The sequence below is a fragment of the Vidua chalybeata genome, chromosome 13 (assembly GCF_026979565.1).
Source record: "Vidua chalybeata isolate OUT-0048 chromosome 13, bVidCha1 merged haplotype, whole genome shotgun sequence".
Lineage (NCBI taxonomy): Eukaryota > Metazoa > Chordata > Aves > Passeriformes > Viduidae > Vidua > Vidua chalybeata.
The window spans coordinates 1,884,823-1,905,255 of record NC_071542.1 but is presented as its reverse complement, the minus strand read 5'-3'; the positions used below and the strand labels follow the sequence as shown (position 1 = coordinate 1,905,255).

At 59.9% G+C, this 20,433-nt stretch overlaps 3 protein-coding genes across 4 annotated transcripts in view; 2 read left to right on the top strand and 1 right to left on the bottom strand.

Annotated features, from left to right (window-relative positions):
- The first annotated feature begins 476 nt into the window (after window positions 1-476).
- On the top strand, window positions 477-3,291 carry LOC128794753 (synaptotagmin-5-like). Its single transcript, XM_053954951.1, has 4 exons — window positions 477-1,205; window positions 2,113-2,278; window positions 2,803-2,969; window positions 3,145-3,291. The coding sequence occupies exons 1-4, from the start codon at window positions 477-479 to the stop codon at window positions 3,289-3,291; spliced, it is 1,209 nt and encodes a 402-aa protein (XP_053810926.1).
- A 1,783-nt stretch (window positions 3,292-5,074) lies between these two features.
- On the top strand, window positions 5,075-15,721 carry CLK3 (CDC like kinase 3). Its single transcript, XM_053954432.1, has 13 exons — window positions 5,075-5,159; window positions 5,379-5,527; window positions 8,076-8,283; window positions 10,183-10,276; window positions 10,534-10,600; window positions 12,273-12,389; window positions 12,675-12,841; window positions 12,956-13,050; window positions 13,635-13,764; window positions 13,943-14,025; window positions 14,348-14,427; window positions 14,514-14,604; window positions 15,301-15,721. The coding sequence occupies exons 2-13, from the start codon at window positions 5,379-5,381 to the stop codon at window positions 15,484-15,486; spliced, it is 1,467 nt and encodes a 488-aa protein (XP_053810407.1). The 5' UTR covers window positions 5,075-5,159; the 3' UTR covers window positions 15,487-15,721.
- A 160-nt stretch (window positions 15,722-15,881) lies between these two features.
- EDC3 (enhancer of mRNA decapping 3) overlaps window positions 15,882-20,433 on the bottom strand; it is a 30,032-nt gene continuing 25,480 nt past the window's right edge. For both annotated transcript variants that reach the window (XM_053954433.1, XM_053954434.1), the window contains exon 7: window positions 15,882-19,058. In XM_053954433.1, the coding sequence (XP_053810408.1) occupies window positions 18,724-19,058 (335 nt within the window). In that variant the 3' untranslated portion in view covers window positions 15,882-18,723. The remainder of the gene's footprint in view (window positions 19,059-20,433) is intronic.

Here is a 20,433-nt window from a genome sequence, read left to right as displayed (position 1 = left end):
GGCCGCTGCCGCTTTGAATCCAGCCCGGGCACCCCAAATCCCCCCTGGCAGGTGCCCCCACTCCCCGGCACACCCTGCGAGCCCCCACCAAGGCCCGGCTGATCGCGCCCGAGCCGCGTCAGCCTGGCAGCGGCGCTGATAACTGCCCGCTTTCCAGGGCCCTTATCACGCCCGGGGTGAGGCCAGCTTTGTTTCGGCCCCGAACCCGTGTCAGGCTGACCGAGCGCGGCTCCTGTCCCACCTGCTGCCCTCGGCACGTTCCAGCTCAATCCCGGCTTACAAAGAGCGGGGAGGGAGCCCGGGGAGGGGGCACCGGCTGGTCCCAGCTGCCCCAGAGCCGGGGAGAGCCGCGCTGGCACGGCCCCGCTGGGATCCGCCCGCTAACGGTGCCCGTCTCTCTCTCTCCAGAGCGCCTGCAGGTCTCCCTCGGCGCGGGGCTGTCCCTCCTCTGCCTCGGCGTCCTCCTGGGCTGTGCCATGTGCTGGTGGCACCGCCGGCGCCCGGGCCGCCCCCTGGGCCGGCAGCGAGTGGAGCTGGGGGCGGCTCTGCCCGCGGCCACGGTGCCGGTGCCCATCCAGCAGCACGGCGAGGAGCTGACGGGAGAGGCGCCGGGTGCCCGGGCGAAGGAGACTTCCCCGGCATCGCCGGCGCCCCGCGGGGGCTCGCCCCACGGCAGAGCGTCCCTGCCCGCCCTCCCCTTCCTCCCGCAGCTGGCGGGGCTGTGGCAGCGCCGCTGCACCATCGCCGGCACCAAACTCCTCCGCAACGAGCGGAGCCCGCTGGTCCCCGCCGCCCCGGGCTCCCCACCGCGCTGCGGGCAGCGTCCCCGGCTCCACTGCGACCTCTGCTACTCCCTGCCCGAGGCCACCCTCACTGTCACCATCCTCGGCGTGTCGCACCTGCCCCAGGGCCGCCAGGGCTCCCGCGTCAAGGTGTCCCTGGTGCCGCTGTCCCGCCGCGCGTCCGTGAGCCGCAGGAGCCTCCGCCCCGGCCGCCGCGGGCCGCGCCGGTGCCGGTTCGGCCCGTGCGGCCCGGAGGAGCTGGGCAGCTGCACCCTGCGCTTTGCTGTCTACGCCAGCTCACGGAGCCTCCAGGATTCCTTCGTGGGCGAGGTCCTGTTCCCCTGCGCCGAGGCCTCCTGGGACCCCCGCGCCCCCTCCAGCTACTCCTGGGAGCTGGCGAGCACCAAAACCAAGCTCAGCAAGGTCAGCACGGCAGCGGCTTCAGTGCTTGGGCTGAGTTTTGCTTGATCTCAGAGCCCTGGAACTCCACAGGCGGAGGCAGAGCCTCCTGCAAGCAGCACCAGGAGCCCCGTGGTGTGTCCGTGGCAGCGCCTCCCTCATCCGTGATCCTCAGGGGGTGCTGGGGTGGAAGGGGCAAACAGAGCTGGCAGCATCCCTGCAGCACTGGTGGGCACCAAAGCCACCTGGCTGCCTCATTCCTGCCCATCCCGGACCTTGCTGGGAGAGGAGCATCGCCGGGCTGGAAGGGATGGAGCTGGGAGGGCTGGGTGAGGTCGGAGCTGGAAGGGCTGGACGAGGTCGGAAGTGGAAGGGCTGGATGAGGTTGGAGGTGGAAGGACATGATGAGGTTGGGGGTTGAAGGGGTGGGTGAGGTCGGAGCTGGAAGGACACGATGAGGTCAGAGCTGGAAGGACACAATGAGGTCAGAGCTGGAAGGACACGATGAGGTCAGAGCTGGAAGGACACAATGAGGTCAGAGCTGGAAGGACACGATGAGGTCAGAGCTGGAAGGACACGATGAGGTCAGAGCTGGAAGGACACAATGAGGTCAGAGCTGGAAGGACACAATGAGGTCAGAGCTGGAAGGACACAATGAGGTCAGAGCTGGAAGGGCTGGATGAGGTCAGAGCTGGAAGGACATGATGAGGTTGGAGGTTGAAGGTATGGATGAGGTCGGAGCTGGAAGGACACGATGAGGTCAGAGCTGGAAGGACACAATGAGGTCGGAGCTGGAAGGGCTGGATGAGGTCGGAGCTGGAAGGACACAATGAGGTCAGAGCTGGAAGGGCTGGATGAGGTCGGAGCTGGAAGGACACAATGAGGTCAGAGGAGGTTTCACAGTGTCCCCTGCTCTCTCCTCCCGTTCCAGCACCGCAGTGCTCCCAGCCTGAGCTGCAGCGTGCTCTCCTCGCCCTCTCGGCCCCTGGGCCAGCTCCTGCTGCTGCTGCAGCACCAGGCTCCGGCCGGGCGCATCAAGGTGCTGCTGCGCAGGGCAGAGGCCCTGGGCCGGCTCTCCCTCGTGCCGGGCACCCCAGGTAGGGCACGGGGACAGGGACGTGCCCAGGTGGGCACCGGGAAAGGCTTCCCCTCCTTTTACTTGGCAGATTCTCTTATTCCCTCTCGAACTTCTCTCTTCCAAGCACAGGGGAGGGTTGGAACGAGATGATCTCTGGGGCTCCTTCCAACCCAAACCACTCTGTGATTCTATCACTGGATGAAAATGAGCACTGGGAGCGTAATACAGATCTAGGTATCTCCAATACGGCCCCAAAGTGCTTGAAAGACATTTATTTATGGTCCAAAATTAGCATGTGGCTTTCTGTCCTGCTGGTCGTTGTCACCTCTGGCTGTCCCTGCTCTTTGGGATGTGAGCTGAGCACTTTGGAGGTCCCTGCTCTCCAGAAGGGAGGGGCAGGTGAAACCTCAGGAGCTCTGTGCTCTCCCCACAGCTCCAGAGAGCCCCACAGGGGTCCTGCAGCCCCCCAGGCACCACCTGGGAGCTGCCAGCCTCCCTCGCCGGTGTGTCCCCCTCTCTCCAGGGCTCTGTCCCCATTTCCAGGCCACTACGTCATCGCCCACCTCCACCACGACGGCCACATCATCGACACCAAGGAGACCAAGTCTGTCAGCGGCTACAACCCCGTGTGGAACACGCCCTTCCTCTTCACCATCCCCGCCGGGGACATCCAGCAGCAGGAGCTGGCCTTGGAGTTCGTGGTCATGCAGGTGAGGTGACCACGGCTCAGGAGGTGACCTGGCTCAGGAGGTGACCTGAGCTCTGCACCCGGCGGGCTCAGCCCCGGCAGGAGCCGATTCCCACCGCCCTCGGGAGGTTTCTGGGGTGGGACGGCTCCTCTCGGGAGAAGGGAAGGCCACCAGCCGTGTCCCTGTGCTGGCCCAGGCTCGGCTCCGCGGCCGCGGCTCGGTGCTGGGCCGTGTCCAGGTGGGGCCAGGCGCCCCCGGGGCCGGGGTGCCACACTGGAGGGACATGTGCATCCGGGCACCGCTGGAGTCGGAGCGCTGGCACCGCATCCTGCCCGCACCGTGATCCTGGCCCAGGACTCCGAGGGAGCCAAGGGGGTCTCTGAGCTGTGCGGAGGGGAGGCGGCACCCACACACCACGGGGATGGAGGGGATGGCCTCCATCTCCAGGGCTGGAGATCACTGCAGGTCGGCACAAGCCCATCCCAAAGGGCTCCGGAGGGGACTGAGCCCATCTGAGGTGGCCCCAGCCGCAGGGGGAGAAGAGGAGCTTTGTCTGCTCCATCCACTCTCTGCACTGGAATTTTAGCTGTGGAGGAGCCAGGTGGGACAAGCACCCAGCTGGCGTCCCCGTGGCCACCACGGTGGTGGCATCTCCTGTGTGGAGGAGCCAGGTGGGACAAGCACCCAGCTGGCGTCCCCGTGGCCACCACGGTGGCGGCATCTCCTGCCCCTTCCAGCCCACCTGGTGATAAAGGAGTCCATGGGCATTTTTAATTGATTGTGGGCCCTAATGAGTGCTCGATAAATAAATAAAGGGGTTGGGAATGACCACGTGTGTGGAGCTCTCTCTCCTGTCCATGGGCCACCACAGCGAAGACCATGGGAGGGTCACCACGGGGAGGAAGGCCGTGGCCAGGGTTGTCACTGTGGGGGTCATCATGGTGAAGGTCACCATGGTGAGGATGACCATGGCGAGGAAGGCCCTGTGGTGAGGAAGGCCTGCAGTGAGATAAGGTGTGATGAGGAAGACCACGGTGAGGCAGGTGAAGAAGGGAAGAAGACCATGCTGAGGGAGAGGCTGGCCATGGTGAAGGGAGACTCTGGTGAGGAAGGTCACGGTGAGGAAGACTGTGAGGAGGAACACCCTGGTGAGGAAGGCTGTGTGGACGGTGAGGATGGCCATGGAGAGGAAGGCTGTGGTGAGGATGGCCCTGACCACCACGGTGAGTCAGAGCATGGGGAGGAAGGTACTGAGGGTGAGGATGGCCGTGGTGAAGATGATCAAGGTGAGGAGTCCCCCAGGGAGGAAGCCATGCTGAGGGTGAGGACAGTGGTGGTGATGGATGACCATGGTGAGGATGACCATGGTGAGGAAGCCGTGCTGAGGTGAAGATGGCCATGGTGAAGATTGCCATGGTGAGGATGATCAGGGTGAGGAAGCCGTGCTGAGGTGAAGATGGCCATGGTGAAGATTGCCATGGTGAGGATGATCAGGGTGAGGAAGCTGTGCTGAGGTGAAGATGGCCATGGTGAAGATTGCCATGGTGAGGATGGCCATGGTGAGGAAGCCGTGCTGAGATGAGGATGGCCATGGTGAAGATTGCCATGGTGAGGATGACCATGGCTCCTCTCGTGAGGATGGCCATGGTGAGGATGACCATGGTGAGGAAGCCGTGCTGAGATGAGGATGGCCATGGTGAGGATGACCATGGTGAGGATGACCATGGTGAGGAAGCCGTGCTGAGGTGAGGATGGCCATGGTGAGGAAGCCGTGCTGAGGTGAGGATGGCCATGGTGAGGATGACCATGGTGAGGATGGCCATGGTGAGGAAGCCGTGCTGAGGTGAGGATGACCATGGTGAAGATTGCCATGGTGAGGATGAGCACGGTGAGCAGTCCCACGGGGAGGAAGCCGTGCCGAGGCTGAGGATGGCGGCGGCGATGAAGGACCGGCTGAGGCGGACTGCGAGCACGCAGAGCGCGGCCCCTCTCCCGCTCCTGCCAGCCGCAGTAGAACCCCGTGCCGCCCCCCGGGCCGGGTCCCGCCCGGTGCCGCCCCCGCCGTGGCTCCGAGGCGGGTGCAGCCCGGCCCGGCCCGGCGGGGCGGGTTTAACCCCGGCCGGGAAGCGGAAGCGGCGGCGCTGCGGGGCCGCAGGGGCCGGGCCGGGCCGGGCCGGGCCGCACCCGCCGAGCGCGGCCGCAGTGGCGGCGGTGAGGCCGGGGCGCTCTCGGAGGGGACGCTCAAGGGGACAGGGCGGGCACGGGGCGAGGGCGGCGGGCGCGGGACGGGTAACGGCCCCGCAACGCCCCGGCCCCGCGGGCACCGCGCTCCGGCAGCGCCCAGCCCCGGCCGGGCCGCGCCGGCTCCCGGCGCTCCGGAGGCGCTCGGGGCCGCGGCCCTGAGCCCCCCCCCGTGCTGTCTCCTCGCAGATGCATCACTGCAGGAGGTTGCGGTCCCCGGAGCAGGACGGCGAGCTGGGGCACCGCTGGAAGCGGCGGCGGTCGCGGAGCAGGGAGTACGAGGGCAGGCTGAGGTACCCGCCCCGCAGGGACCTCTCCCGGAGATCGCGCTCCAGGAGGTGAGAGCGCTGCCCCTGAAACTGCCGAGCTGAGCTGCCCCTAAAACCCCCGAGAGCGCTGCCCCTAAAACCCCTGTGCTGATCTGCCCCTAAAACCCCCGAGAGCGCTGCCCCTAAAACCACTGAGCTGAGCTGCCCCCAAAACCGCCCTGCTGAGCTGCCCCTAAAACCGCCGAGAGTGCTGCCCCTAAAACCACCGTGCTGAGCTGCCCCTAAAACCCCTGTGCTGATCTGCCCCTAAAACCCCCGAGAGCGCTGCCCCTAAAACCCCCGAGAGCACTGCCCCTAAAACCGCCCTGCTGAGCTGCCCCTAAAACCGCCAAGAGCGCTGCCCCTAAAACCACTGAGCTGAGCTGCCCCTAAAACCCCCGAGCTGAGCTCGGCTCCCGGCTGCGGACCAGCTTTAAATCCCGGGGATGGAAGGGAAGGGTTTACCTGTGTGTGTGTGTGTGTGTGTGTGTGCTTTCCTGCCGCGCTGAAGTTCTTCCCGGAGCCGGGGCTGTGGCGTTAAGGAGGGAGCAGCCTGCCCTGGAATCACTAAGGAGGGAGCAGCCTGCCCTGGAATCACGTTTCCATGCTGCCGAGGCATTAAAGGCTTTCCTGACAGCCCGGCTTCTCTCTGACAGGATTAAAATCAGATTTAAAGCGACCACGCTCCTCCCTTGCCTCGGAAAGGATCCCAGCTCAAGGATACGACTGCTAACTGATCTCTCCTGCTTTGCTTCGGGATTTTAGCTTTGCTCCTCTCTCTGTCCAGCGGTTCCACAGGGACAATTAGGAGCTGGGAGCAGGACGAGGCCTGGGATGAGAGGAGGGCTCTGGAACAGAGGCCGCAGTGGGCTGGTGCTGCTGGGGCTGCTGTGGTTCCACTGGTTGGACTGGGCAGGTGCAGCCAAGGCAGGAGCTGAGCTCATCTTTAAATTCCTGAAATGCTCTCCAGATTAATTTCTCTCCCCAGCCTGGCTTTTGTTTACTTGAAGGAGGTGGATTGTGAAATAGAGCTGGTGCACACAACGGGCTTTTCCTTTTTTGTTTCCAACTGATGGGTAATTTGGAACAGATTTGGATGAAAGCAGGCTTTTGTTGGGTGAAAACAGCCTTGTCTCTTCTGTCCCAGCCTCTTTGAGGAGACCTGAGTCCTTCAGGTCATTATTTCTGCTTCCTGGGTCCCCCCAAAGCACACCAGGGAGTGTCTGGGCCGATGCTGGACAGAGCGGTGGGGTTGTGTTCTGGGTACTTCAGCAGTGACCCAGAGCCACGGCTGCCCTGGCACAGTCTGGAATTTTTGCCCCACTCTGGGATGCCCCCCAAGTGCCCCATGAAGCTGCCAGCAGCGGAGCTGGTTGTTGACAGGGCAGGGAGGTGCAAACGGCAGAAATTCCCATTTCCAGGCTGAAGGTCTTGGCTGGCGAAGCCATTGCTGGGTGACGGCATCGACCTGGCCCGGAGCGTGCCCGGGGTTATCTCTGGGGAGCCAAAGCGCTGCTTTTATTTCAGACTGCAACATCTTCTACCTAAAGCACAGCTCCTTTCTCAAGGGGGTGTGAAGCAAGCCTTCAGTGAAATCTGGTGGGGACGGCACTCATGTTTTGGGGGCAGAATCAGGGAGAGCTGCTCTCGTCAGCGTACCCAAAACCTCGTGTGTGTCACCTGTGTGTCAGTGCCCACACAACTGAGCTTGGTGCTGGCCCCTCCTGATGCACAGTTTGGCCTTTGTGTCCTGGGAGGCTGTTGCACCAGGGGCAGGAGCTTGGGGGCAGATTTTCCCTCTGCCTCTTGCTGATGATCCGTGGAGCTGCTCTGTGTGTGCACACGCCAAGGGCTTGGTGCCCTGGGACCTCCTGTCCCCCTGGGGTGACAACCAGAGCCCTGCTGCTGCTCCTCGTTTGGTTAAGAACTAATGAGACACCTCTCTGAGGGAGGAGGAACGGTGACAAACACCTGTGTGAGGTGGCTCAGGTGACACCTCAGGAATTGTGGAGAGTTGAGGGGTCGGAAGGGACCTTAAAGCTCATCCAGTGCCACCCCCTGCCACAGGCAGGGACACCTGCCACTGTCCCAGGGTGCTCCAAGCCCCAGTGTCCAACCTGGCCTTGGACACTTCAGGGATGGGTCCACAGCAAGGCAGGCAGCCCAGCTGGAGCTCTCAGAGGGTTGTTTTCCCCCAACACCTTAAAATGTGGGATTGCCTCACTGCTTTCTCTCCAGAACTTCTCCTTGCTGGTCGGAGTTTGGGGTGCAGAAAGATTTGAAGCTCCTGGCACAGGGAGTGGGAGCAGGAGGATTTCTCCGTGGTGAGCGGTGACAGGACCCAGCGGGACAGCAGGGAGCCGTGTCAGGGGCGTTGGGGTGGACGTTAGGAAAAGGTGCTTTTCTCCAGAGAGTGAATTAACAGGCTGCCCAGGAGACAGGGTGGGGTGGCTGGGGCGTCCCTCGGGGTTCCCGAGTCCCGATACTGCCATTCCACGACTCGGCCTCTCAGCGGGACTGTTCCAGCATTGCCAGCTTGGTGCTGCCAGGCTTTAAGGGCGCTGTCTGTGTGCCGCAGCCACGAGAGGATGCCTTACCAGCGCCGATGCCGGCGGGACAGCGATGCCTACAGGTTCGAGGAGCGCAGCCCGTCCTTCGGCGAGGATTATTACCCGGCACGCCCGCGCAACTGGCGGCGCTCCCGCGGCAGGGAGCAGCACCGGCCCAGGAGATACCAGCAGCACTGCCGCAGACGCAGGAGCAGGTCTTGTAGCAGTGCCTCCTCGGTGAGTAGCATCCACAGCGAGCTCAGGGTTTAACTGTTCTTGCCTCCTTCCAGCTCCGAGCGCTCTGGGTGAGTACCTCGCACCCCGTTTCTGTGTTTGTTGTGGAGTCCCCCCCCCCCATCTGTGTCGTGCTCAGCGGGGAGAGTTCGTCGCTGTTGGGGTTTGCCTTAATCCGTGAGGGAACTAAGCCGCGTTCTTTAGGGCCGGGAAAGGGATCAGGGAGAGCTTCCAGTGGCACTCACGTGATGCTGACGAGGGAGAGCCTCGGCCCGGGGCCAGCCCTGCTCCCAGGGATCCGTACGGCTCCGCTTTATCCGTGGCCAGGGATTCGCTTCTGCCTGTGGCTGCTGCTGCTTCTGGGGGGGTTTGGTGCTCAGCATTCCTCGGTTTGGCTTCGTGCCTGGATCCCCTTCCAGGTGGGATCGGTCAGCCCGGCTCTCCGGAGCTGTTTTTACGCCCTGTCAGCTCTCAGAGAGAGTCCCACCTTCCGAGGGTACACGTGTGTCCTCTTCCCCCTTCCCACTTGGATTTCAGCTTCTTGCACACTTCACCCTGAAGTGTAGCATTCCTTCCAGGGATTAACTGGGAATGTCTGGAGCTGGGAGGGGGGAGGGGGCTGGTCCCAGGCATGCCCTGGAAGTGGTGAGAGGTGTCAGACCGAGCACTTCAGCTCTTCCCTCCTGTAAGGAGCACTCCCCTCCCACCCGAAATGCTACCGCAGCTGAGAGATGGGCTCTGATCCCGGCAGCTGGACAATCTGCAGGGCTGGGAACTTCTCAGCTCCTCCTTTTGATTCCTCTCCAGCCGACTTTGGAATTTGGGCGTTGAGGGAGCCAGGGCTGCGCTGGAAGCGCAGGGGGTGTGCGGTGGTGACGCTGTGAGGTCTGGCAGGAGCTCGGTCCTCCAACAGACACCTCACAGCTGTCCCAGCTCTCCTCCCACCTTCTCCTCTGATTTTTCGGGGAGTTTTGATCTTAGCTCATTATTTTGGACCTGCTGGGGGGGGCGAGTGGCACAGAAGAGAAGCCTGCTAGAAGCTCAGGCATGGAAATGTCAAGGTTTCCGTGAATTCCTTTGGCTGCAGGGATTGTAACTATTTTGAAAGCAGACTAGAACGAGGTGAGGAATTAGGACAGCTCGCTTTGTGGACCCCAGGTCCTTGCAGGAACCTTGGGCTGGTTTTCCAGTAGAAGCTTGCCAGTAGCAGGGTGTGAGTATCACCTCAGACCTTGCCTGAAGTGTTCCCTGGGGATCACTTTACCTGTCCCGTTCCTAAAGCTCTCCCAGTTTCAAAAAGGCCGATGCGCCCCAGCGGGTCTGCGAGCAGCCAGCTGGGCGCGCGGATTTAGGATCGGCGTGGCAGAAAGTTTCCCTTCAGGAGGGGAAGGGCTGGTTCCCAGCCAGGGCAGGACACAGCTCTGGGCAGCTGGAGCTGCATTTCCCGAGGCACAAAGAGCAGGATGCACGGAGGGGGGAAAAAAAAAAACTGCTACTGTGGCTTCTACTGGGCAGCCTGTCCAAACGGAGCGCTCGCCGCGCTTGCCGGCCCAGAGGTGACGTTCTGCTGGCCAAGGCCTCCTTCTCCCGTGCCTCTGGCAGCGTCCTCCGTGGGGAACAGAGGATTCCTCCTGCAGCTCCCCATCCTGGAAGAGGCATTTCCCTGCCCCAGAGGCTGTAGCTAATGAGCGAAGTGTTCTTGCCGTACCTGTAGCTGTTGATGACTTTTCTGTTTTGAAGTTAGTTTTGTGTCTTGACGTGTCCCTTGCAATATCCCTATCGTTATATATGCTGTGTGCCTTATGAAATGCTGGGATCTGGAAAATCCACCCACCGGCGGCCCCGTCGTCTCTGCAACCTTTGAATGACCGCTCTGATGGCCCCGGGGGGCGGTGAGTGCAGAGAAGCCAACAGAGCAGTAAGCGCAGCAGGAGCGTGGAAGATGACAAGGAAGGTCACCTGGTGTGCAGGATCGGCGATTGGCTTCAAGAGCGATGTACAGCCACCTTTCGTAAAACTTTACCTCTACTTTTACCCCCGGGTTAGCCCAGATCTCTCTTCCTCTCCTGGAGGGGTCTCTAGTGTTTTATTTACTGACCAGTAACTTGCCTGAGGCAGCGCCTGACTTTTAAAGAGTGTAGCAGTGAGAGACGGTTGTTTTGTTTGCTCTGACCTTTTGTTGGTGTGAAGTGGCAGGAGCCCAGCTCTGCCCGAGCCCCCCAGGCTCACACCCGCTCCTGTTCTCTCTCCTAGATGAGATCGTGGGCAGCCTCGGCGAAGGCACTTTTGGAAAAGTGGTGGAGTGCGTGGACCACGCCAGGTGGGCTCCTGTCCCTCCAGCATCACCAGGCATGGCAGTTCCCCCTGTGCTCCACGGGACCGAGGGTGTCACCTTCCATGTGTCACTGCCTTCCTCAGAGCCAGGGGAAAGGGCCTAGCTCAAACCTCAGCCCCCTCCAGAATTTACAGGCTGGTGTGTTAAGGGAAGCACTCTTCTCTCTTCTCTTCTCTTCTCTTCTCTTCTCTCTCTTCTCTTCTCTTCTCTCTCTTCTCTTCTCTTCTCTTCTCTTCTCTTCTCTTCTCTCTCTTCTCTTCTCTTCTCTTCTCTTCTCTTCTCTTCTCTTCTCTTCTCTTCTCTTCTCTTCTCTCTCTTCTCTTCTCTTCTCTCTCTTCTCTTCTCTTCTCTCCTCTCCTCTCCTCTCCTCTCCTCTCCTCTCCTCTCCTCTCCTCTCCTCTCCTCTCCTCTCCTCTCCTCTCCTCTCCTCTCCTCTCCTCTCCTCTCCTCTCCTCTCCTCTCCTCTCCTCTCCTCTCCTCTCCTCTCCTCTCCTCTCCTCTCCTCTCCTCTCCTCTCCTCTCCTCTCCTCTCCTCTCCTCTCCTCTCCTCTCCTCTCCTCTCCTCTCCTCTCCTCTCCTCTCCTCTCCTCTCCTCTCCTCTCCTCTCCTCTCCTCTCCTCTCCTCTCCTCTCCTCTCCTCTCCTCTCCTCTCCTCTCCTCTCCTCTCCTCTCCTCTCCTCTCCTCTCCTCTCCTCTCCTCTCCTCTCCTCTCCTCTCCTCTCCTCTCCTCTCCTCTCCCCTCCCCTCCCCTCCCCTCCTCTCCTCTCCTCTCCTTCTCCTCTCCTTCTCCCTCTCCCTCTCCCTCTCCCTCTCATCCAGTCCATTCTAGTCTATTCCATTCTTAGAATAGAATATTCTAATCTTCTATTCTATTCTAGAATATTAGAATTTAAATACCATATTCTTAGAATATTCTAATGTTCTAGAATAGAATATTTGAAAATTCTAAGAATATTCTAATATTCTAGAAAAATCTATTCATAGAATAGAATAGAACAGAATAGAATAGAATAGAGGAATATCCTGAGCTGGAAGGGACCCACACCAATCATCCAAGTGCAGCTCCTGGCCCTGCACGACACCCCAGCAATCCCACCCTGTGCATCCCTGAGAGCGTTGTCCTGGAGCTCTGGCAGCCTCGGGGCTGTGCCCATTCCCTGAGGAGCCTGGGCAGTGCTCAGGGGAAGAGCTTTTCCCTGATCTCCAGCTTTTCCCTGATACCCAGGCCTGGCCCTCCCAGCGCCAGCCCCAGCCATGGAAGGTTGTGCTGCAGTGAGTTCCTGCTGAGGGGTGGCCCCTGTGACCTCCTAATCTGCCAGGGCACCTCTCCACTGTCCCCTTTAACCTCCCCCGTGGTTACATTTGACCCCTGTGCCCTTGTGACCTCTTGTCTGGCCCCGAGCCCTGGGGTCAGTTTGCTGCAGGGCTCTCCTGGCTGGAGAGAGGGGAGGTGGCCCTGGAGTGCCAGAGAGCTGAGGGGCTGCTGTGTGACAGCCAGCAGTGACCTCTCACTAATGGGCAGTGCCCAAGCAGCACGGAGGGCTGGCAGAGCTGGGTTAGAACAAAGGCTGCCTGGAGGAGTGGGATGTGCCTCTCCCCGTGGGCTGAGCACGCAGGTTCTCTCTCTGACTCCGTCCTTCTGTCTCCTCCCTTCCAGAGGCAAATCCCAGGTGGCACTGAAAATCATAAAGAACGTTGGCAAGTACCGAGAGGCTGCCAGGCTGGAGATCAACGTCCTGAAGAAAATCAAGGAGAAGGACAAGGAGAACAAGTTGTAAGTTCCCAGTGCCACCTCCTGGCACACAAAGCAACGCGGGGCTGAGGGTGGGGCGAGGGGAAGCTGCCCCCATTCCTCTACTGCCTTGTCCCACAGGAACTGGGCAGCTCCCTCCAAAGGTGGCTGAGCAAAGCAGGAAGCATCTCCCTGGGTTGCTGTGCTCCTGAGCCAGCTGGCACGGAGCTCTGCTCCCCAGCCACTCCTCAAGTGGCCAGAACACCAGAACAGCCGTCCTGAGCATCCTTAAAGGTGGTTAAGCCCTGCCTCTCTCTCCCTGCACAGCCTGTGCGTCCTCATGTCGGACTGGTTCAACTTCCACGGCCACATGTGCATTGCCTTTGAGCTCCTGGGCAAGAACACCTTCGAGTTCCTGAAGGAGAACAACTTCCAGCCCTACCCCCTGCCGCAGATCCGGCACATGGCCTACCAGCTGTGCCACGCCCTGAGATGTGAGTGACCCCAGACGGGCTGGGGGCAGCTGTGCTGGCACTGGGCTGGGCAGAGCGGTGCCCGTGCTTCTCTCTGGTTCTCAGAGAGGTTTTTTCCCTCCTCCCTCTGCGCAGTTCTACACGACAACCAGCTGACTCACACTGACCTCAAGCCAGAAAACATCCTGTTTGTCAACTCGGATTTTGACACTCTGTACAACGAGAACAAGGTGGGTTGTGTCCCAGGGAGCCCTGGCTGCAGCAGGAATAGGCTGCCTTTATCCCTCTTTGCAGAAATTGGACCTTCCCTGCTCTGTCCAGGCCTTCAGAGCCTGGGAAGTGGGAACAAACTGGAAGGCAGGGCTCTCCTTCCTGCTGTGCCTTCCAAAAGCCTTAAGGCTGCCTGGAGTGTGCAGGGATTTCCTGTAACACTGCTCTGGGATGTCCAGACCTTGGAGTTCCATCCCTGTGAGGAGGTGCAGAGCAGCACTTTGGGGCTCCTCAGAGCTCCACAATCCATCCCTGTGAGCAGGGGCAGAGCAGCACTTTGGGGCTCCTCAGAGCTCCACAATCCATCCCTGTGAGGAGGGGCAGAGCAGCACTTTGGGGCTCCTCAGAGCTCCACAATCCATCCCTGTGAGGAGGGGCAGAGCAGCACTTTGGGGCTCCTCAGAGCTCCACAATCCATCCCTGTGAGGAGGGGCAGAGCAGCACTCCTGGAGCTCCTCAGAGCTCCACAATCCATCCCTGTGAGGAGGGGCAGAGCAGCACTTTGGGGCTCCTCTCAGAGCCTGTCCCTGTGCTTTTCCTGCAGAGCTGTGAGCAGAAATCCATCCGGAACACGAGCATCCGCGTGGCCGACTTCGGCAGCGCCACCTTCGACCACGAGCACCACACCACCATCGTGGCCACCCGGCACTACCGGCCCCCAGAAGTGATTCTGGGTGAGGACTGCACCTTCTGGGGAGTCTCGGGGTGGGCCCCAGGTTGGAAAACCAGCCTGGGAACGCTCCAGCTCTTGGGCAGATAATTTCTAGGTCTGAGTGGAATCCCTGTGGTTTCACCAAGGAGAAATGTGGTGGGTTTGTTGGGAGCACGGAGTTAATTTGGTTTTCTTTGCAGAGCTGGGCTGGGCACAGCCATGCGATGTCTGGAGCACTGGCTGTATTCTGTTTGAGTATTACCGTGGCTTCACGCTCTTCCAGGTAGGATTCTTGTTTCCTGAAAACCCTTCGTGTCCAAAAGGGCTCAGACTTAGGTGAAGGGGAGGGAAACAAACATCAGGCACTGAAAATGAGAAGCAGAGTGTGAAAATGAGCCCTGGAAAAGGGCTGGTGTGAGGAGTGCCTTGCTGGAAGGACAGAGTTTGGATCATTTCTGGATTTAGGTGATTTCAATTCTCTGAAGAAAGGGAAAAGCAAAACATGAAAAGATTGGTGGAATCCTTTCTCCCTTGCAGAGGTGACAGACCTTTTGTCATCGTTCCCTGAGCTCTGACTAACCCACCACTGCTCTGCTCCTTTGCAGACCCATGAGAACCGTGAGCATCTTGTCATGATGGAAAAAATCCTGGGGCCGCTCCCATCTCACATGGTCCACAAAACTCGGTAAGAGCCCGGTCCTGAGTCAGCCCAGGCACCATCACCTGGATGGGAGGGAGAGATCCTGCCTGATCCTCACCTTCCCCGTGCAGGAAGCAAAAATATTTCCACAATGGCAACCTGGTGTGGGATGAGAACACGTCCGATGGCAGATACGTCCAGGAGAACTGCAAGCCCCTGCGGGTAGGTGCTGATTCCCTCCCTTCCCTGGGTCAGGGCCTGGGGCTCAGGTGGAATTCCCATTGTAACTGCTTGGCAGGGAGCCCCAGCTCCCATCTGCAGTGATCCTGGTCTGCCTAGGGCAGGATGGGGATTAGGGAAAGGGCGGAATGCTGTTTGGGATGGGAGGCTGCCCTGGCCCAATGGTTCCTGAGTCCTTCCGGATATCTGAGCAGTGGGGGATGCTGTGTTTGGGGTGGGACACAGCCCTGGGGGATGCTGTGTTTGGGGTGGGACACAGCCCTGGGGGATGCTGTGTTTGGGGTGGGAAGCAGCCCTGGGGGATGCTGTGTTTGGGGTGGGACACAGCCCTGGGGGATGCTGTGTTTGGGGTGGGACACAGCCCTGGGGGATGCTGTGTTTGGGGTGGGAGGCTGCCCTGGGGGATGCTGTGTTTGGGGTGGGACACAGCCCTGGGGGATGCTGTGTTTGGGGTGGGACACAGCCCTGGGGGATGCTGTGTTTGGGGTGGGAGGCTGCCCTGGGGGATGCTGTGTTTGGGGTGGGACACAGCCCTGGGGGATGCTGTGTTTGGGGTGGGAGGCTGCCCTGGGGGATGCTGTGTTTGGGGTGGGAGGCTGCCCTGGGGGATGCTGTGTTTGGGGTGGGAGGCTGCCCTGGCCCAGGCAGGGGCTGAGCCCGTGTCCCTGTCCCTTTCAGACGTACATGCTGCACGACTCGCTGGAGCACGCGCAGCTCTTTGACCTGATGAGGAGGATGCTGGAATTCGACCCCTCGCAGCGGATCACGTTCTCGGAGGCCCTCCTGCACCCCTTCTTTGCCGGGCTCTCGGCAGAGGAGCGGATGCTGTGCGGGCGCGGCGCCAGCCGGGACCTGAGCAGATGACGGCCGGGATCCCTCGGGATGGACCCCACGGGACGGATCCCTTGGGATGGGCCCCTCGGGATGGATCTTGTCGGCCTCTGCAGCTCAGCCTCGCTCCCCTCCCCGAGTCCACAGAGGCTGGGGCACTGCCACAAGGACCCTGGGAGGAGAGGGGAAGGAAAGCTCCCTTGGAAAGCACAGATTTGTCTATTTATATGTTGTAAAGTTAAAATAAAGTGTTTCTTATTGTTTGATACTTCCCTGGTAGGTGGGTGTAGGGTTGCGTTGCCTCTTCTGCAGAGGAAGAGGGAGATGGTGAAAAATCACCTGGAATCAGTGAGGGGGAGTGGCCCGGTGTCTGGCCTGGCAGCAGAAGGTTCTAGAAGGAGAGCAGACAAATAAACATCTGCACACAATAGCACACATGAAGAGTTGCACTTTATTTCAGGGCGTGGTCCCCCGCAGTGGCAGGAATTGGTCGTTACAAACATCAGGTCACAAGTGGGGTCACCAAGCAGTGCCAGGGCGCAGTGATTGTCACCTGTCACCACAGCGGGCCCAGAGCAGCACCCAGGGGCAGCTGCTGTGCTGCGGGGGCAGGTGGGGGTAGAACTATCCCAAACACAGCTACAACAGCGCTCCCTTCTCGGAATTAACTCTGGCACCGTGGTGCTGGTGATGAGGACACCCAGAGCCCGTTCTGGGTCTCTGAGTGCTCCACAAGAGCTGCTACCTCACGTTCCAGGTGAGTGAAGCCAAGAAACATCTGCAGTGAGGGGAAGAACAGCCAAATACCCAAATCTATCAGGCAGTGAGCACAGCCCCACGCTGCCTGCTGTGCCCTGAACCCTGCACGGATTTGGGAGTGGGAATCCCGTTCCCTACACCGTGGCTGAACCCTCCTGTTGTGCAACACTTTATTTTTTTTTAGTTCGACGTGGGGAAGCGTTTCAAGGCTGGCAACAACCGGGGCCTTGGTGCTTCCCAGAGCTCCATCCCTGCAAAAACACCATCACCTGCCCCAGTGCCTTCCAGGCAGGGCAGCTGCACCCTGGACGATCCCTGCCCTGTTCCTGCTCCGTGTGTACAAGCTACAGTTCAACAGCCAAACCCAGAAAGGGCAGGAAAAACCTGCAGAAAGCAGAAATTGAAACAGCAAGTCTCCTGCTGAGTGTCTTGAGCAAAGAGAGTGAAAGTAAAGGGGACTAAAGCTAACACTGACTACAGCAAGAACCTTTTTAACCCGCTGCTGCTCCCGGGTGAAACAGCCAAAAAACAAAGAAAGGCAGAGGGAAAGCTTGTGTTTGTGTTGTGAATAACCACCACACTGCCGTCCTGTCCCAGTCAGAAGCACGGCCCGGTCGGTGCCACCGCAGCTGGGGCTGAACCGTGGGGCACAGGTGCCCAGGATGGAGGGCAGAGCCCCCTGGCCAGCAGTGTCCGAGAGCAGCTGAGGGGAACCAGGGCTGCAGCCAGCCAGGGCACAGCCCCTGGTCCTGCTGAGGTAGATATGGCAACGTGCAGGGGGCCAGACCTCGGGGTGAGCCGGGGCTCAGCAGCCTCCTGGGCCCTCCACACTGCCAGGCTCGACCCAGTACTCGCTTCCTTCCATGCAGGGAAGGCTCTTCCCTCCTCCTTTGACAGCCCTGGCCTTTGTTCTAACAGAGGAAAGGAAAGATGAGTGCCTGACTAAAGCCCCAGCTCGGGGCACAAGCGGGTTTGTGGGGTTGGTCCCACCCTGGACTGGTCCCTGTGCTTCAGCCTCCCAGAGGATGCGGCTGCCCGGGACAGGGGCAGCGCCCGGAGCTCTCCCCGGTGCCAGAGCAGGGCTGGGCCAGGTGGAGCAGCCTGCAGGGGCCCTGGGCATGGGTGAGGAGTGAGAGGAGCAGCAGAGCTCCCAGCACTGCCCACACCCCCAGCTCCTCCCGAGGAGCAGCTCCCTGGCTGGGTGGGTGCCCAAGCTGATTGCCAAGGCCAGCGAGCTGGTGGCCCCTCAGCTCGTCCCTGCTCCGGGCACTGCACCCAGGCCAACGAAAGGAACACAGGAAAGGATAACTCAACCTTTCTGGCCAGGCACGGGACGGCAGAGCAGAGCAGACTTCTGATGGAAATCCCGCCCAGGATCTCTGGCACAGCCCTCCAGGAGCACAGCAGCTCCCACCACGGCCTCTCCTGCCAGCAGACAGGAGCCAAACCCCTCCTCAGGCCAAGCCCACCCCATACACAGGCTTTGATTCCAATGGGAATGAACAGATCCCAGAAGTGAGCTACTTCCCAAACCATACCAAATGTAGCAGGGATGCTGGAAGGACAGGGGAGCTTACCTCAAACATCACCTGCACCACACAGCACCCAACAACCCCAGAGCAACCCTGCCCTGCCCTGCCCCACTCCCCCAGCCCTGGAGCAGCCACTCGCTGGGCCAGCACAGAGAAAGAACAGAAGAAAACAACCCCAAACCCCAGGAGGATGCTGGAGAAGTTCTTTTCCATACCAGGCCTCCACCCCACAGAGCTGGGCTTTGGCCACAAAGTGAACAAAGAAAAGCCAACAGTACATAAGCAGTAAGGCCTAGCTGAGCAAGGACATCAGTGCTCCCAGAGCATGTGGGAGCCTCTGGCTCCTGACACAGGCTCTCCAAACAGGGAACCCTCTCCGTGAGGGGCAGGACGGGCTGGGAAGGAGAGGGAGCTACAGCTGCCTTCTGGAACACAAAACAGGGATGGGGCAGTCAAAAGCAACACGGGAACCAAATGAGATTTTCCCTCCACTCAAGGGATTTCTACACAATCCAGGGGTGCTGTTCCCACCAGGATGTCCTTGCTGGGAATACTCAACCAGAAGGACCCGAAACATCTCAAAGCTCCAAACCACCCTTATTTGTACCATGTGCCAGCCGGGGCTGGGCAGCAGCAGGGGACAGACACCATGGTCCTGCACGCTCCTTCATCCCACAGCACGAGAGAATGAAAACGGCTTTGCGGGAACAATTCACTTCCTCTTCCTCCTCCTTTTTTTTTTTTTGTTTTGTTTGTTTGTTGGGTGGTTTTTTTTCCATTTCATTTTACGATTATTCAATTTTTTTCTTTTTAAATACACAGCGTTTCTTCCAGAAGGCGAACCCTCCAGAACTTCACATCCTTTCTTTTTTTTTTTCCCTTAAGGCGTCACCGGAGTCGACCAGCCGGGATCCAGCGCACAGCTTGGCTTTCACAGAGCTCCTCCTCTCTCCCTTCGCAGCCAGGGGCTGCAGGGGCTCTAAGTGGAGTGCAGGGGGATGACAAACTTGCAGCCAAAGGGCGAGTGGTAGTTGATGCCCACCTCCTGAAAGACCTTCTGGGGAATGCCAATGTCACAGAGGTAGACGCGGCCCGCGCGCTCGCCCAGCGGCAGCGGCAGCCCCAGGGCCAGCGACCACTTGGCGTCGATGCCCAGCTCCATCTCGCTGATGGGGGGGTCTATGCTCAGCACGGGGGCACGGTTCTGGTTGGCCCAGTCCACCACTGCTTTGTACCAAGGCTGGTCTCTCAGGAAGGCATTCTCGTGACAATCCAGGCAGTTGATCACTAAGTCAACCGGGGTGTCTGGGAGGTCTGGAAGAAACACACACACACACGGCTGAGAACCAGCGGCACCACCAGCAGATTTGGGGTTTGGCTTCCGCTCTCGCTGCACAGCCTGGCCTCACCTGCTGTTACTGCCATCCTTCCCCCACACAGACCCATCCTGAACAGCTCTCCAGCGCTCTGGGAACATCCCCAGCCTGGCAGGTACAAAACCTCACCCAGTGACCAGCTCGTGAGCAGCCCCAGTGCCACTGACTCGCCAGTGCAGGCAGCCCAGGGGAGCAGTGGGGCTCTCTCTGTCCATCAGAAAGGACCATTTTCTATTCCACAAGGTGAAAATAAGGCTGGCTTTTGGAACACACCAACTGTGCTGCACTGCTGCCTGCCCCACAGAGCTCTGTCGCTCTCAGCTGCTGCATTCCCCTCACCTGCTGCATTCCCCTCACCTGCTGGATCACAAAGTCCTTTGTGCAAAATCATGGAATGGTTTGGGTTGGAAGGGACCTTAGAGTTCATCTCATCCCACCCCCTGCCACGGGCAGTGACACCTTCCATATCCCAGAGTGCTTCAAGCCCCAACCAGCCTGGCCTTGGACACTTCCAGGGATCCAGGGGCAGCCACAGCTGCTCTGGAAAGCCTGTTCCAACCTTTCACAATATTTTATAATAGGCAAGTAGCTCTGTCAGCACAGCACAGCCCTAACTCCCAGCTTTGTTTCTCCCCAGAAATTCAAATGAAGCAGCTTGGAAAACAACTGGTGAAGTGCTAAGCAGAAGCCAGCACTTTCCCAGGAGCTGTTTATTCTAGGGAATACCGAGATGGGAATCCTGACAGCTGCTGCAAGTGGCTCAGCAGAGCTGGCTCCTGCTTTGCAGCAGCAGCTGGACACTCATTCCCTCCCAGCTCCAACATGCTGAACAAGGCAGCCCCTTATCCTACCAGAACACTTCCATACAGCAGCTCTTCCTGATCTGTTCCCACCCGAAACATCTGTGGCAGCACAAGCACTCCTCTGTGAGGCTCTGAGTGCCTGCTGTCCCTGCAGCCTCTGGGCAGCCACCCAGGCGTGGCAGTGCCACTAGATGGTGCCAGGGCAGCGGGCAGAAGCCAGCCCTGCTCCCCCTGGAGAAGTCAGTCCTGGAGAAGCCAGCCCTGCCCCCCCAGGAGAAGCCAGCCCTGCTCCCCCAGAAGAAGTCAGCCCTAGAGAAGCCAGCCCTAGAGAAGCTACCCTGCTCCCTCAGGAGAAGCCAGCCCTAGAGAAGCTACCCTGCTCCCTCAGGAGAAGCCAGTCCTGCTCTCTCAGGAGAAGCCAGCCCTAGAGGAGTCACCCTGCTCCCCCAGGAGAAGCCACCCTGCTCCCCCAGAAGAAGCCAGCCCTAGAGAAGCCACCCTTCTCTCCCA